Genomic DNA, 15,925 nt, shown 5'->3' with positions numbered 1-15,925 from the left:
TGGGCGGTATAGTTTGGTTCGTAGAGTGGCTGTGCCAGCAACTTGAGGGTTCCAGGTTCGATTCCCGCTTCCGCCATCTCAGTCACTGCCGTTGTGTCCTTGGCCAAGACACTTTACCCACCTGATCTCAGTGCCACCCACACTGGTTTAAAATGTAACTTAGATATTGGGTTTCACTATGTAAAGCGCTTTGAGTCACTAGAGAAAAGCGCTATATAAATATAATTCTCTTCACTTCACTTACATCATGTATGTATATTCTATGTTATTAAGAATTAGGAATGGTTTAGAGGTGTCAGGGTCTTGCAGTGCCCCTCTCAACAGCTGGGGGCAGCCTTCTGCAGACAAAAAAGGGGTGTTGTCCAAGTCCTGAGAGGTGGGACATTGTCAGGACCGAGGACAACTGTGGGATCAAACGCTTGAAAGTCCTCTGGTCTTCCTCCGGTCCGCAGGTAAGATTGTCACTCTGCTTCTTGCACGCATGTTCAGCACAAGAAAAAAAACATACCAGATGTAGAGATTTCAGAATTGGTCTCTTCTTGCCATTGCATGAAAAGTGACTTGTAGGAGGTTTCTCTGTGCGACACAGAAAGTAGCGTGTTGTTCTGTGCAGGAGGACAAAGGTCCCGTTCTGTGAATCCAAACGCGTTGCGCAATAATCTTGCCTCACACACAGGATAAAACCGCACGATCCAAAGACCGTTTTTCCCCCTGTAGACATGTTTCTGTACCTGCTGGGACTGCTGCTCTTCTACTACGTGTACCGCTGGCTCAGGGAGCTGCCCAGGGTCTCGGACAAGGGCGGCAAGTATGTGTACATCACGGGCTGCGACACGGGCTTTGGAAACCTCCTGGCCCGCCACCTGGACAAGCTGGGCTTCCGGGTGATCGCCGCCTGCTACACGGAGAAGGGCGAGGAGGAGCTGAGGAAGTCGTGTTCAGGCAACCTGACCACGATGCACCTGGACGTCCGGTCCGCCGAGAGCGTCGCCAAAGTCGCGGCCGCCATTAAGGACAAAGTCGGACAGCGTGGTGAGTTTTTAGTTGTTGTTCCACTTGGGACAGGTGTTTTACTTGCCTGTATTGTGCGTCACACACGTCGGACATAACATTGGGATCAAAGTGGATTAGGGATGTCCTGATCCAGGTTTTTGCACTTCCGATCCGATACCGATTTCGTTTTTGTTTTTCCGATCCGATACCGGCCGATACTGGCCTATCCAAGCATGAATTAAAGTTTAAAGTTATTCAGCCTACTTAGTTGTCAGATTCATGTTGAAAAGGGTTTTAGTACTTTTGATAACAACTAGCCAGCTGAATTAGGTGACTTTGAATAATACACAATGGTTGGTATTCAAGGATGAACACAAAATAGAAAACAATTATACATGACAAACAGAAATGGCATCATTAAACAGTAAAAAAGTGAACAGTATAAAGTGCAAACAATGCTGTAAACATTATTTTAAAAAAAGCAAAACACAAAAAACAACCTGAGTGGGATAAAATGTCTATAACTCAGCATCAATACTTGCTCTTGAACAAGTGTAAACTTAAAAATATATATATATATATCTACACACTCCTTTCAATTGTTTGCCCCAGTCAGGGGGGAGCAAACAATTGAAGTCCAAGCATAATGGGGAGATCCTTTCTAACAAAGACGAGCACTTCAAGATGCTCAGGTGTCAGCCTGCTCTTGTGTTCATCAATGATGAGTGAGGCTGTGCTTAAAAGCCTCTCACTCTCAAGAGTCTTTAAAATCTCTTACAACTTTACCACCACGCTTGACTTTATTGTGGCATGTTTTGCACTCCACCTCTTCATCTTTTTCGTTTTGTAGGGTAAAATAATCCCACACAGCTGACATTTTTACCGTAACTTTTAATTCACATGGCCGTCTTAACAGTTAGAACACAGACCTGTGGATGTGTTGAAGGTGTGCTGGAAAATGCGCAACGGAGCTTAGAGAGCAGCAGATGAGGGGAATGTATTATTTAAATCGGTGCGTTGGAAAACACAGACCGGGGTTTTTTAAAATAAACTGGATCTGGATCGGCATTTTCCCATGACTTGCCGATACACATTTTTTGGCAAATATCGGCGGCCGATCCAATCCAAATATCGGATCGGGACAACCCTAAAGTGGATCATTTAGGACCACCTTAATAGACTCCAAGGTTGTGACAATTAGTTATTCATGATAAACATGAAAATTTTACCGCATCACTTGAACTATCCATCCATTTTCTACCGCTTGTCCCTTTTGAGGTCACGGGGGATGCTGGAGCCTCTCTTAGCTGCATTCGGGCGAATGGCGGGGTACACCCTGGACAAGTCGCCACCTCATCGCAGCTTATCTGAAAACCGTTATTGATTACCGCACTTTGGTTATCGCAACCAAAACTAGCATGGGGGTAATTTGAATGTGTTCAAAAAGTACTTATGCAGTCATTGAAAGCTTTAAGGCATTTTTAAACAACTGAAATCAATGTAAAAAATAAAAAAAAGCCACTAATTTGCATGTTTTGTTTTTCTTATGCTCCACTGATCATGTTTTAGTCTCGGTAGTTTCACTAACTATGCTTTTATTGTTTAAAATATTGTACTTTAGCACCTTTAAAATGTATTTCAATGAAAAGGGCGTAACTAATAAAATCTATGTTTATGATTTATTATTTCTGGCGGGCGTTGTGGCGTCCTACTTTCTTCAGCGGTCCTTGAACGCACCAAAAAAAACAAAAAAACTTCTGTCGTTGAAAGACCTAATTGTCTCTTGTTTTCATGTTAGTGTTTTATAATAATAATAATAATAATAATAGTCATTTTATTTCAGACCCAGGGGAATTTAAATTAGCTTAAATATACCTACAAATGAGGTATAATGATGCAATATGTACATAAAGCTAGCCTAAATAGCATGTTAGCTTTCAGTCATGCATTGACCAAATATGCCTGATCAGCACTCCAACAAGTCAACAAAGGTCACCTTTGTGCATTCAGGCACAGCATAAAAGATTTGGTGGACAAAATGAGACAAAGAAAGAGTGGCATAAAACACGTCATTCTGTGGCAGCGTCGGAGAAAGTTGTACATGTAAACAAACTACGATGAGTTCAAGGACCGCCGAAATTAGTAGGACCAAACGACGCTCGCAAAAAATACTCTCATCAGTGATGCGTGTTTAATATAAAAAGTGGGATTTATAACAATTAGGAAGGTTTGTCCTCCTATAGAAATTATAATAAAACAGAAAATATATTTTTCCCATTTTTATACATTTCTGTAAAAAGTCCAGGGAGCCACTAGGGCGCCGCTAAAGAGCCGTGGGTTGCAACCCCGATTAAGATGATCATATGTGCTGTAGATTTACTGTAGAAAAGAGAAATGTTGGATACTTGTTTATATTTGACTTAATAAAATGTTTGGGTAGATTTTTATTCTATTTTTTTTAAACAAAACCAGTTGTCTTTCAAGTAATATTGAAATTTAATAAAGCTCTTTATTTAATGGAGGAAAGTAGCTAATCAGAACTGGCGACCATTCTTATCAAAAATGACTTAATTTAAATGGAGAATGAATGCTGCGATGAGGTAGTGACTTGTCCAGGGTCTACGCCGCCTTCTGCCTGAATGCAGCTGAGATAGGCTCCAGCGACCCCAAAAGGGACAAGCGGTAGAAAAATGGATGGATGGATGGGATGAATATGCTGCCGAAACACAAACTACACAAAATGAAAGTGTCCCCGGTCTTCTGCAGGTGAAGATTTAGGCCTTCCAAAAACGGGGCGCCACCCGGGGGCTGCGGGGGAGGTCATGCCCACTTTCGGTGGTCATGAATCAATCCTCCGCTACCCCCCCTTAACTATCAATCAATCAATGGGGCGGTTCAGCTCGGTTGGTAGAGCGGCCATGCCAGCAACTTGAGGGTTGCAGGTTCGATTCCCGCTTCCACCATCCTAGTCAATGCCGTTGTGTCCCTGGGCAAGACACTTTACCCACCTGCTCCCAGTGCCACCCACACTGGTTTAAATGTAACTTGGATATTGGGTTTCACTATGTAAAGTGCTTTGAGTCACTAGAAAAAAGCGCTATATAAATATAATTCACTTCACAATCAATCAATAAATCAATCAATGTTTACTTATATAGCCCGAAATCAGGAGTGTCTCAAAGGGCTGCACAAGCCACAACGACATACTTTGCTCGGATCCCACATCAGGGCAAGGAAAAACTCAAACCAATGGGCTACAATGAGAAACCTTGGAAGGGACCACAGATGTGGGGAATTGATAGTGAGAGTCCAGTACATAGTGGATCTTACATAATAGTGAGAGTCCAATACATAGTGGCTCTAACATAATAGTGAGAGTCCAATACATAGTGGATCTAACATAATTGTGAGAGTCCAGTCCATAGTGGATCTAACATAATAGTGTGAGAGTCTAGTCCATAGTTTATCGAACATAATAGTGAGAGTCCAGTCCATAGTGGATTTAACATAAAAGTGTGAGAGTCCAGTTCATAGTGGATCTAACATAATAGTGTGAGAGTCCAGTCCATAGTGAATCTAACATAATATTGTGAGAGTCTAGTCCATAGTTGATCGAACATAATAGTGAGAGTCCAGTCCATAGTGGATTTAACATAATAGTGTGAGAGTCCAGTCCAAAGTGAATATAACCTAGTAGTGTGAGAGTCCAATCCATAGTGGATCTAACATAAAAGTGTGAGAGTCCAGTCCATAGTGGATCTAGCATAATATTGTGAGAGTCCAGTCCATAGTGGATCTAACATAATAGTGAGAGTCCAGTTCATAGTGGATCTAGCATAATATTGTGAGAGTCTAGTCCATAGTGGATCTAACATAATAGTGAAAATCCAGTCCATAGTGGATCTAACATAATATTGTGAGAGTCTAGTCCATAGTGGATCTAACATAATAGTGAGAGTCCAGTCCATAGTGGATTTAACATGATAGTGTGAGAGTCCAGTCCATAGTGGATCTAGCATAATACTGTGAGAGTCTAGTCCATAGTGGATCTAACATAATAGTGAGAGTCCAGTTCATAGTGGATATAACTTAATAGTGTGAGAGTCCAGTCCATAGTGGATCTAACATAATAGTGTGAAAGTCCAGTCCATAGTGGATCTAACATAATAGTGAGAGTCCAGTCCATAGTGGATCTAGCATAATATTGTGAGAGTCTAGTCCATAGTGGATCTAACATAATAGTGAGAGTCCAGTTCATAGTGTATCTAACATAATAGTGTGAGAGTCCAGTCCATAGTGGATCTAGCATAATACTGTGAGAGTCTAGTCCATAGTGGATCTAACATAATAGTGAGAGTCCAGTCCATAGTGGATTTAACATGATAGTGTGAGAGTCCAGTCCATAGTGGATCTAGCATAATACTGTGAGAGTCTAGTCCATAGTGGATCTAACATAATAGTGAGAGTCCAGTTCATAGTGGATATAACTTAATAGTGTGAGAGTCCAGTCCATAGTGGATCTAACATAATAGTGTGAAAGTCCAGTCCATAGTGGATCTAACATAATAGTGAGAGTCCAGTCCATAGTGGATCTAACATAATATTGTGTGAGTCTAGTTCATAGTGGATCTAACATAATATTGTGTGAGTCTAGTTCATAGTGGATCTAGCATAATATTGTGAGAGTCTAGTCCATAGTGGATCTAACATAATAGTGAGAGTCCAGTCCATAGTGGATCTAGCATAATATTGTGAGAGTCTAGTCCATAGTGGATCTAACATAATAGTGAGAGTCCAGTTCATAGTGTATCTAACATAATAGTGAGAGTCCAGTTCATAGTGGATATAACCTAATAGTGTGAGAGTCCAGTCCATAGTGGATCTAACATAATAGTGTGAAAGTCCAGTCCATAGTGGATCTAACATAATAGTGAGAGTCCAGTCCATAGTGGATCTAACATAATATTGTGTGAGTCTAGTTCATAGTGGATCTAGCATAATATTGTGAGAGTCTAGTCCATAGTGGATCTAACATAATAGTGAGAGTCCAGTCCATAGTGGATCTAGCATAATATTGTGAGAGTCTAGTCCATAGTGGATCTAACATAATAGTGAGAGTCCAGTTCATAGTGTATCTAACATAATAGTGAGAGTCCAGTTCATAGTGGATATAACCTAATAGTGTGAGAGTCCAGTCCATAGTGGATCTAACATAATAGTGTGAAAGTCCAGTCCATAGTGGATCTAACATAATAGTGAGAGTCCAGTCCATAGTGGATCTAACATAATATTGTGTGAGTCTAGTTCATAGTGGATCTAGCATAATATTGTGAGAGTCTAGTCCATAGTGGATCTAACATAATAGTGAGAGTCCAGTCCATAGTGGATCTAGCATAATATTGTGAGAGTCTAGTCCATAGTGGATCTAACATAATAGTGAGAGTCCAGTTCATAGTGTATCTAACATAATAGTGAGAGTCCAGTTCATAGTGGATATAACCTAATAGTGTGAGAGTCCAGTCCATAGTGGATCTAACATAATAGTGTGAAAGTCCAGTCCATAGTGGATCTAACATAATAGTGAGAGTCCAGTCCATAGTGGATCTAACATAATATTGTGTGAGTCTAGTTCATAGTGGATCTAGCATAATATTGTGAGAGTCTAGTCCATAGTGGATCTAACTTAATAGTGAGAGTCCAGTCCATAGTGGATCTAGCATCATATTGTGAGAGTCTAGTCCATAATGGATCTAACATAATAGTGAGAGTCCAGTCCATAGTGGGGCCAGCAGGAGACAATCTCGAGCGGACACAGGTCAGCAGCGCAGAGACGTCCCCAACCGATGCACAGACGAGTGGTCCATCCTGAGTCCCGACTCTGGACAGCCAGCGCTTCATCCGTGACCACCGAACCCGTGCCCCTCCCCCACCACCACCACCTCCACGAAAGAGAGTGGGGCAGAGCAGAAAAGAAACGGCAGATCAACTGGTCTAAAGGGGGGTCTATTTAAAGGCTAGAGTATACAAATGAGTTTTAAGATGGGACTTAAATGCTTCTCCTGAGGTAGCATCTCTAACAGTTACAGAACATTCCAGAGAAATGGAGTCCTGAATAACTAGTGGGTCCATGGAGGCCACGTCCGCTTCCTGGGGGTGTCATAAAACCCACCCTCACTTACGGTCAATAAAACAACCCCCCGATGGCCCCCCTTTTTCGGGGGGCCTAAAAACTGATGCAAGCCCCGCCAACATTTTGGAGCTAAAAATGGGTGTTCCGAAGCGTGCTCAAACTAGAAACAAGCTTTAGACGTCATTTTTTCGGTGCGGAACCAAAGCAAAGTGTCAGAATTTTCCATTCATGCCCGGTGTTGAAAATTTTGAGATGGTACAAACCCTGTTTCCATATGAGTTGGGAGATTGTGTTAGATGTAAATATAAACGGAATACAATGATTTGCAAATCCTTTTCAACCCATATTTAATTGAATGCACTACAAAGACAAGATATTTGATGTTCAAACTCATAAACTTTATTTTTTTTTTTGCAAATAATAATTAACTTAGAATTTCATGGCTGCAACACGTGTCAAAGTAGTTGGGAAAGGGCATGTTCACCACTGTGTTACATCACCTTTTCTTTTAACAACACTCAATAAACGTTTGGGAACTGAGGAAACTAATTGTTGAAGCTCTGAAAGTGGAATTCTTTCTCATTCCTGTTTTATGTTGAGATTCAGTCGTTCAACAGTCCGGGGTCTCCGCTGTCGTATTTTACGCTTCATAATGCGCCACACATTTTCGATGGGAGACAGCTCTGGAGCAGGTGGGCCAGGAAAGTACCCGCACTCTTTTTTTACGAAGCCACGCTGTTGTAACACTTGTTAGCTGAAATAAGCAGGGGCGTCCATGATAACATTGCTTGGATGACAACATATGGACCTTTCAGCATTAATGGTGCCTTCACAGATGTGTAAGTTACCCATGACCCCCATACCATCACAGATGCTGGCTTTTGAACTTTGCGCCTATAACAATCCGAATGGTTATTTTCCTCTTTGTTCCGGAGGACACCACGTCCACAGTTTCCAAATATAATTTGAAATGTGGACTCGTCAGACCACAAAACACCTTTCCACTTTGCATCAGTCCATCTTAGGTGAGCTCGGGCCCAGCCAAGCCGGCGGCGTTTCCGGATGTTGTTGATAAATGGGTTTGGCTTTGCATAGTAGAGTTTTAACTTGCACTTACAGATGTAGCGACCAACTGTAGTTACTGACAGGGGTTTTATGATGTGTTCCTGAGCCCATGTGGTGACATCCTTGACACGCTGATGTCGTTTTTTTATGCAGTACCGCCTGAGGGATCAAAAGTCCGTAATATCATTGCTTTTATGCAGTGATTTCTCCAGATTCTCTGAACTTTTTAACGATTTTACGGACCATAGATGGTAAAATCCCTAAATTCCTTGCAATAGCTCGTTGAGAAATGTTTGTTCTAAAACTGTTCGACAATTTGCTTACAAAGTGGTGACCCTCGCCCCATCCTTGTTTGTGAATTAGCATTTCATGTGAACTGCTTTTATACCCAATCATGGCACCCACCTGTTCACAATTAGCCTGCACACCATATAAGTGTTTGATGAGCATTCCTCAACTTCATCAGTATTTATTGCCACCTTTCCCAACTTCTTTGTCACATGTTGCTGGCATCAAATCCTAAAGTTAATGATTATTTGCAAAAATACAAATGTTTATCAGTTTGAACATCAAATATGTTGTCTTGGTAGTATATTCAACTGAATATGGGTTGAAAAGGATTTGCAAATCGTTGTTTTCCGTTTATATTTACATCTAACAAAATTTCCCAAGGTAGGAGGCCACGGGGAAGACCCAGGACATGTTGGGAAGACTATGTCTCCCGGCTGGCCTGGGAACGCCTCGGGATCCCCTGGGCAGAGCTAGACGAAGTGGCTGTGGAGAGGGAAGTCTGGGCTTCCCTGCTTAGGCTGCTGCCCCCGCCACCCGTCCTCGGATAAGCGTCAGAATGGATGGATGGAAAATTTCCCAACTCATATGGAAACGGGGTTCGTACACAATGGTATGGCATGACCCGTGTGGTCCCGCCCCCAGGCTTGTGGGCCGTGGTAAACAACGCGGGGGTGTCCGTGCCCTCCGCCCCCGTGGACTGGCTGACCATCGAGGACTACAGATACATGCTGGACGTCAACCTCAACGGCGTGATCGCCGTGACCCTCAGCGTCCTGCCGCTCATCAAGAAGGCCAGGGGCAGGGTGGTGAACGTGGCCAGCGTGTTCGGCAGGATCAGCGCCACCGGCGGCCCGTACACCATCTCCAAGTACGGCGTGGAGGCCTTCAACGACAGCCTGAGGTGAAAGGGAGCGCCCAGACGAGGGGGGGGTTGAACGGTCAGTGATTTCGTGCTCTGACTTTCTGTCCGCCCAGGTTGAACATGGCCGCCTTCGGTGTCAAGGTCCTGTGCATTGAACCGGGCTTCTTCAAAACCAACGTGACCGATACCGCCATCTTGAGCAACAATGTCAGGTCACTGTGGGACAAGATGCCCCAGGAGGTCAGGGATGACTACGGACCCGATTACCTGAAGAAATGTGAGCTTGTTGGAACATCCTGTTAGCTACTTTGTTAATCAAGTTATTTATTGATATCACTTCCATCCATCACATTCTGTTAGCTACTTTGTTAATCAAGTTATTTATTGATATCACCTTCAACCCTCACATTCTGTTAACTAGTTTGTTAGCGACCACATTGATATCACCTTCATCCCTCACATCCTGTTAGCTACTTTGTTAATCAAGTTATTTATTGATATCACCTTCATCCCTCACATCCTGTTAGCTACTTTGTTAATCAAGTTATTTATTGATATCACCTTCATCCCTCACATCCTGTTAGCTACTTTGTTAATCAAATTATTCATTGATATCACCTTCATCCCTCACATCCTGTTAGCTAGTTTGTTAGCGACCACATTGATATCACCTTCATCCCTCACATCCTGTTAGCTATTTTGTTAGCGAGCACATCAAGTTATTCATCGATATCGTCTTCATCCCTCACATCCTGTTAGTTGGTTTGTTAGCGACCGCATTGATATCACCTTCATCCCTCACTTCCTGTTAGCTCGTTTTTTAGCGACCACATTGATATCACCTTCATCCCTCACATTCTGTTAGCGAGTTTGTTCACGACCACATTGATATCATCTTCATCCCTCACAGTTTGTTAGCGACCACATCCACTTATTCATTGATACCGCCTTCATCCCTCACATCCTGTTAGCTAGTTTGTTAAACAAGTTATTCACTGATATCACCTTCATACCTCACATCCTGTTAGCTAGTTTGTTAATCAAGTTATTCACTGATATCACCTTCATACCTCACATCCTGTTAGCTAGTTTGTTAATCAAGTTATTCACTGATATCACCTTCATCCCTCACATCCTGTTACCTAGTTTGTTAGCGACTACATCAACTTATTCATCGATATCGCCTTCATCCCTCACATTGTGTTGGCTAGTTTGTTAGCGACCACATCGACTTATTCATTGATATCACCTTCATCCCTCACATCCTGTTAGCTAGTTTGTTAGCGACCACATTGATATCATCTTCATCCCTCACATCATGTTAGCTAGTTTATTAGCGACCACATCGACTTATTTATTGATAACGCCTTCGTCCCTCACATCCTGTTAGCTAGTTTGTTAGCGACCACATTGATATATCATCATCCCTCACATCCTGTTAGCTACTTTGTTAGCGACCACATTGATTTATCATCATCCCTCACATCCTGTTAGCTACTTTGTTAGCGACCACATTGATATCATCTTCAACCCTCATATCCTGTTAGCTACTTTGTTAGGGATCACATTGATATCACCTTCATCCCTCACATCCTGTTAGCTAGTTTGTTAATCAAGTTATTCACTGATATCACCTTCATCCCTCACATCCTGTTAGCTAGTTTGTTAGCAACCAAATTGATATCATCTTCATCCCTCACATCGTGTTAGCTAGTTTGTTAGCAACTACATCGACTTATTTATTGATAACGCCTTCATCCCTCAAATCCTGTTAGCTAGTTTATTTATGGACCACATTGATATATCATCATCCCTCCTATCCTGTTAGCTACTTTGTTAGCGACCACATTGATATCATCTTCAACCCTTACATCCTGTTAGCTACTTTGTTAGCGATCACATTGATATCATCTTCAACCCTCACATCCTGTTATCTAGTTGGTTAGCGACCAGATTAATATCATCTTCAACCCTCACAACCTGTTATCTAGTTTGTTAGCTATTACAATGATATCATCTTCAACCCTCACAACCTGTTAGCTAGTTTGTTAGCGACCACATTGATATCATCTTTATCCCTCACATCCTGTTAGCTAGTTTGTTAGCGACCACATTGATATCATCTTTAACCCTCACATCCTGATAGCTAGTTTGTTAGCGACCACATTGATTTATCATCATCCCTCACATCCTGTTAGCTAGTTTGTTAATCAAGTTATTTATTGATATCACCTTCAACCCTCACATCCTGTTAGCTAGTTTGTTAGCGACCACATTGATATCACCTTCATCCCTCACATCCTGTTAGCTACTTTGTTAGCGACCAGATTAATATCATCTTCAACCCTCACAACCTGTTATCTAGTTTGTTAGCTATTACAATGATATCATCTTCAACCCTCACAACCTGTTAGCTAGTTTGTTAGCGACCACATTGATATCATCTTTATCCCTCACATCCTGTTAGCTAGTTTGTTAGCGACCACATTGATATCATCTTTAACCCTCACATCCTGTTAGCTAGTTTGTTAGCGACCACATTGATTTATCATCATCCCTCACATCCTGTTAACTACTTTGTTAGCGACCACATTGATATCATCTTCAACCCTCATATCCTGTTAGCTACTTTGTTACCGACCACATTGATATCATCTTCAACCCTCATATCCTGTTAGCTACTTTGTTAGGGACCACATTGATATCACCTTCAACCCTCATATCCTGTTAGCTACTTTGTTAGGGACCACATTGATATCACCTTCATCCCGACATCCTGTTAGCTAGTTTGTTAATCAAGTTATTCACTGATATCATCTTCATCCCTCACATCGTGTTAGCTAGTTTGTTAGCGACCACATCGACTTATTTATTGATAACGCCTTCATCCCTCAAATCCTGTTAGCTAGTTTGTTATGGACCACATTGATATATCATCATCCCTCCTATTATGTTAGCTACTTTGTTAGCGACCATATTGATATCATCTTCAACCCTCACATCCTGTTAGCTACTTTGTTAGCGACCACATTGATATCATCTTCAACCCTCACATCCTGTTATCTAGTTTGTTAGCGACCAGATTAATATCATCTTCAACCCTCACATCCTGTTATCTAGTTTGTTAGCGACCAGATTAATATCATCTTCAACCCCCACAACCTGTTATTTAGTTTGTTAGCTATTACAGTGATATCATCTTCAACCCTCACAACCTGTTAGCTAGTTTGTTAGCGACCACATTGATATCATCTTTATCCCTCACATCCTGTTAGCTAGTTTGTTAGCGACCAGATTAATATCATCTTCAACCCTCACAACCTGTTAGCTAGTTTGTTAGCGACCACATTGATATCATCTTTAACCCTCACATCCTGTTAGCTAGTTTGTTAGCGACCACATTGATTTATCATCATCCCTCACATCCTGTTAACTACTTTGTTAGCGACCACATTGATATCATCTTCAACCCTCATATCCTGTTAGCTACTTTGTTACCGACCACATTGATATCATCTTCAACCCTCATATCCTGTTAGCTACTTTGTTAGGGACCACATTGATATCACCTTCATCCCGACATCCTGTTAGCTAGTTTGTTATGGACCACATTGATATATCATCATCCCTCCTATTATGTTAGCTACTTTGTTAGCGACCATATTGATATCATCTTCAACCCTCACATTCTGTTAGCTACTTTGTTAGCGACCACATTGATATCATCTTCAACCCTCACATCCTGTTATCTAGTTTGTTAGCGACCAGATTAATATCATCTTCAACCCCCACAACCTGTTATTTAGTTTGTTAGCAATTACAGTGATATCATCTTCAACCCTCACAACCTGTTAGCTAGTTTGTTAGCGACCACATTGATATCATCTTTATCCCTCACATCCTGTTAGCTAGTTTGTTAGCGACCAGATTAATATCATCTTCAACCCTCACAACCTGTTAGCTAGTTTGTTAGCGACCACATTGATATCATCTTTAACCCTCACATCCTGTTAGCTAGTTTGTTAGCGACCACATTGATTTATCATCATCCCTCACATCCTGTTAACTACTTTGTTAGCGACCACATTGATATCATCTTCAACCCTCATATCCTGTTAGCTACTTTGTTACCGACCACATTGATATCATCTTCAACCCTCATATCCTGTTAGCTACTTTGTTAGGGACCACATTGATATCACCTTCATCCCGACATCCTGTTAGCTAGTTTGTTATGGACCACATTGATATATCATCATCCCTCCTATTATGTTAGCTACTTTGTTAGCGACCATATTGATATCATCTTCAACCCTCACATCCTGTTAGCTACTTTGTTAGCGACCACATTGATATCATCTTCAACCCTCACATCCTGTTATCTAGTTTGTTAGCGACCAGATTAATATCATCTTCAACCCTCACATCCTGTTATCTAGTTTGTTAGCGACCAGATTAATATCATCTTCAACCCCCACAACCTGTTATCTAGTGTGTTAGCTATTACAATGATATCATCTTCAACCCTCACAACCTGTTAGCTAGTTTGTTAGCGACCACATTGATATCATCTTTATCCCTCACATCCTGTTAGCTAGTTTGTTAGCGACCAGATTAATATCATCTTCAACCCTCACAACCTGTTAGCTAGTTTGTTAGCGACCACATTGATATCATCTTTAACCCTCACATCCTGTTAGCTAGTTTGTTAGCGACCACATTGATTTATCATCATCCCTCACATCCTGTTAACTACTTTGTTAGCGACCACATTGATATCATCTTCAACCCTCATATCCTGTTAGCTACTTTGTTACCGACCACATTGATATCATCTTCAACCCTCATATCCTGTTAGCTACTTTGTTAGGGACCACATTGATATCACCTTCATCCCGACATCCTGTTAGCTAGTTTGTTAATCAAGTTATTCACTGATATCACCTTCATCCCTCATATCCTGTTAGCTAGTTTGTTAGCAACCACATTGATATCATCTTCATCCCTCACATCGTGTTAGCTAGTTTGTTAGCGACCACATCGACTTATTTATTGATAACGCCTTCATCCCTCAAATCCTGTTAGCTAGTTTGTTATGGACCACATTGATATATCATCATCCCTCCTATTATGTTAGCTACTTTGTTAGCGACCATATTGATATCATCTTCAACCCTCACATCCTGTTAGCTACTTTGTTAGCGACCACATTGATATCATCTTCAACCCTCACATCCTGTTATCTAGTTAGTTAGCGACCAGATTAATATCATCTTCAACCCCCACAACCTGTTATTTAGTTTGTTAGCTATTACAGTGATATCATCTTCAACCCTCACAACCTGTCAGCTAGTTTGTTAGCGACCACATTGATATCATCTTTATCCCTCACATCGTGTTAGCTAGTTTGTTAGCGACCACATTGATATCATCTTTATCCTTCACATCGTGTTAGCTAGTTTGTTAGCGACCACATTGATATCATCTTTAACCCTCACATCCTGTTAGCTAGTTTGTTAGCGACCACATTGATATTATCTTCAACCCTCACATCCTGTTAGCTAGGTTATTAGCGACCACATTGATATTATCTTCAACCCTCACATCCTGTTAGCTAGTTTGTTAGCGACCACATCAAGTTATTCATCGATATCGCCTTTATCCCTCACATCCTGTTAGCTAGTTTGTTAGCGACCACATCAAGTTATTCATCGATATCGCCTTCCTCCCTCACAGCGTTGGCACTCATAGCAGACAAGGTTGCCAAGATATCAGACGGAGACCTGATGAAGGTGGTCAACTGCATGGAGCACGCCGTGTCCGCCGTCCGACCCAGGACTCGCTACTCGCCGGGCTGGGACGCCAAGTTCTTTTGGCTGCCTTTGTCCTACATGCCGACCTGCGTGTCGGACTACATCCTGACTCAGCAAGCCGTTCCTGTCGCCAGGTCAGTGCAGTAAGTCTGCAGCCTCTTAACCACAACTTGGTCTTCTTCACTCTTCACTTATTGTGCGGCCATGGCCATCTAATAAATAAATAAAAATCAGTCTCTTGGATTTTGCTGGCTTTTTTTTGGGGTGTGAATGTTGCATACTAAAATGAATTCACAGCATTTTCAGTAAGTTGGGGTTTTGACTGGAGATGGGTACACATTTTTCTGCCACAGACCGAATCCCGCCGGTCCTACCAGGCATCGATTCACGTAAAAATCCAACGCTGCCAAGTTTCAGTACCTGGGTTGAGCTTCGAGCTATGACCGAAAGGACAAATTCACGGCTACAAGCGGCCGAAATGAGTTTCCTCCGCCGGGTGGCGGGGCTCTCCCTTAGAGACCATACTTGCCAACCTTGAGACCTCCGATTTCGGGAGGTGGTGGGTGGGTGCGTGGTTTGGGGGCGTGGTTGGGGCGGGGGACAGGGTTAAGAGGGGAGGGGTGTATATTTACAGCCAATTCACCAACTCGAGTATTTCATATATATTTCATGTATATATACACTTATATTTATATGAAATACGTAACTTTCAGTGAATTCTAGCTATATATATTTATTTTATTATATATATAAATGAAATAAATAGTTGAA

The 15,925-nt window shown here is 41.8% G+C and overlaps 1 protein-coding gene across 1 annotated transcript; it reads left to right on the top strand.

Annotated features, from left to right (window-relative positions):
- The first annotated feature begins 334 nt into the window (after positions 1-334).
- On the top strand, positions 335-15,397 carry LOC133544211 (retinol dehydrogenase 7-like). Its single transcript, XM_061889349.1, has 5 exons — positions 335-452; positions 718-1,032; positions 9,122-9,380; positions 9,455-9,618; positions 15,078-15,397. The coding sequence occupies exons 2-5, from the start codon at positions 720-722 to the stop codon at positions 15,299-15,301; spliced, it is 960 nt and encodes a 319-aa protein (XP_061745333.1). The 5' UTR covers positions 335-452; positions 718-719; the 3' UTR covers positions 15,302-15,397.
- The last annotated feature ends 528 nt before the right edge of the window (positions 15,398-15,925 follow it).

Source organism: Nerophis ophidion, linkage group LG27 (genome assembly GCF_033978795.1).
Source record: "Nerophis ophidion isolate RoL-2023_Sa linkage group LG27, RoL_Noph_v1.0, whole genome shotgun sequence".
NCBI classification, from domain to species: Eukaryota; Metazoa; Chordata; class Actinopteri; order Syngnathiformes; family Syngnathidae; genus Nerophis; species Nerophis ophidion.
This window is presented reverse-complemented; position numbering and strand designations above follow the sequence as displayed.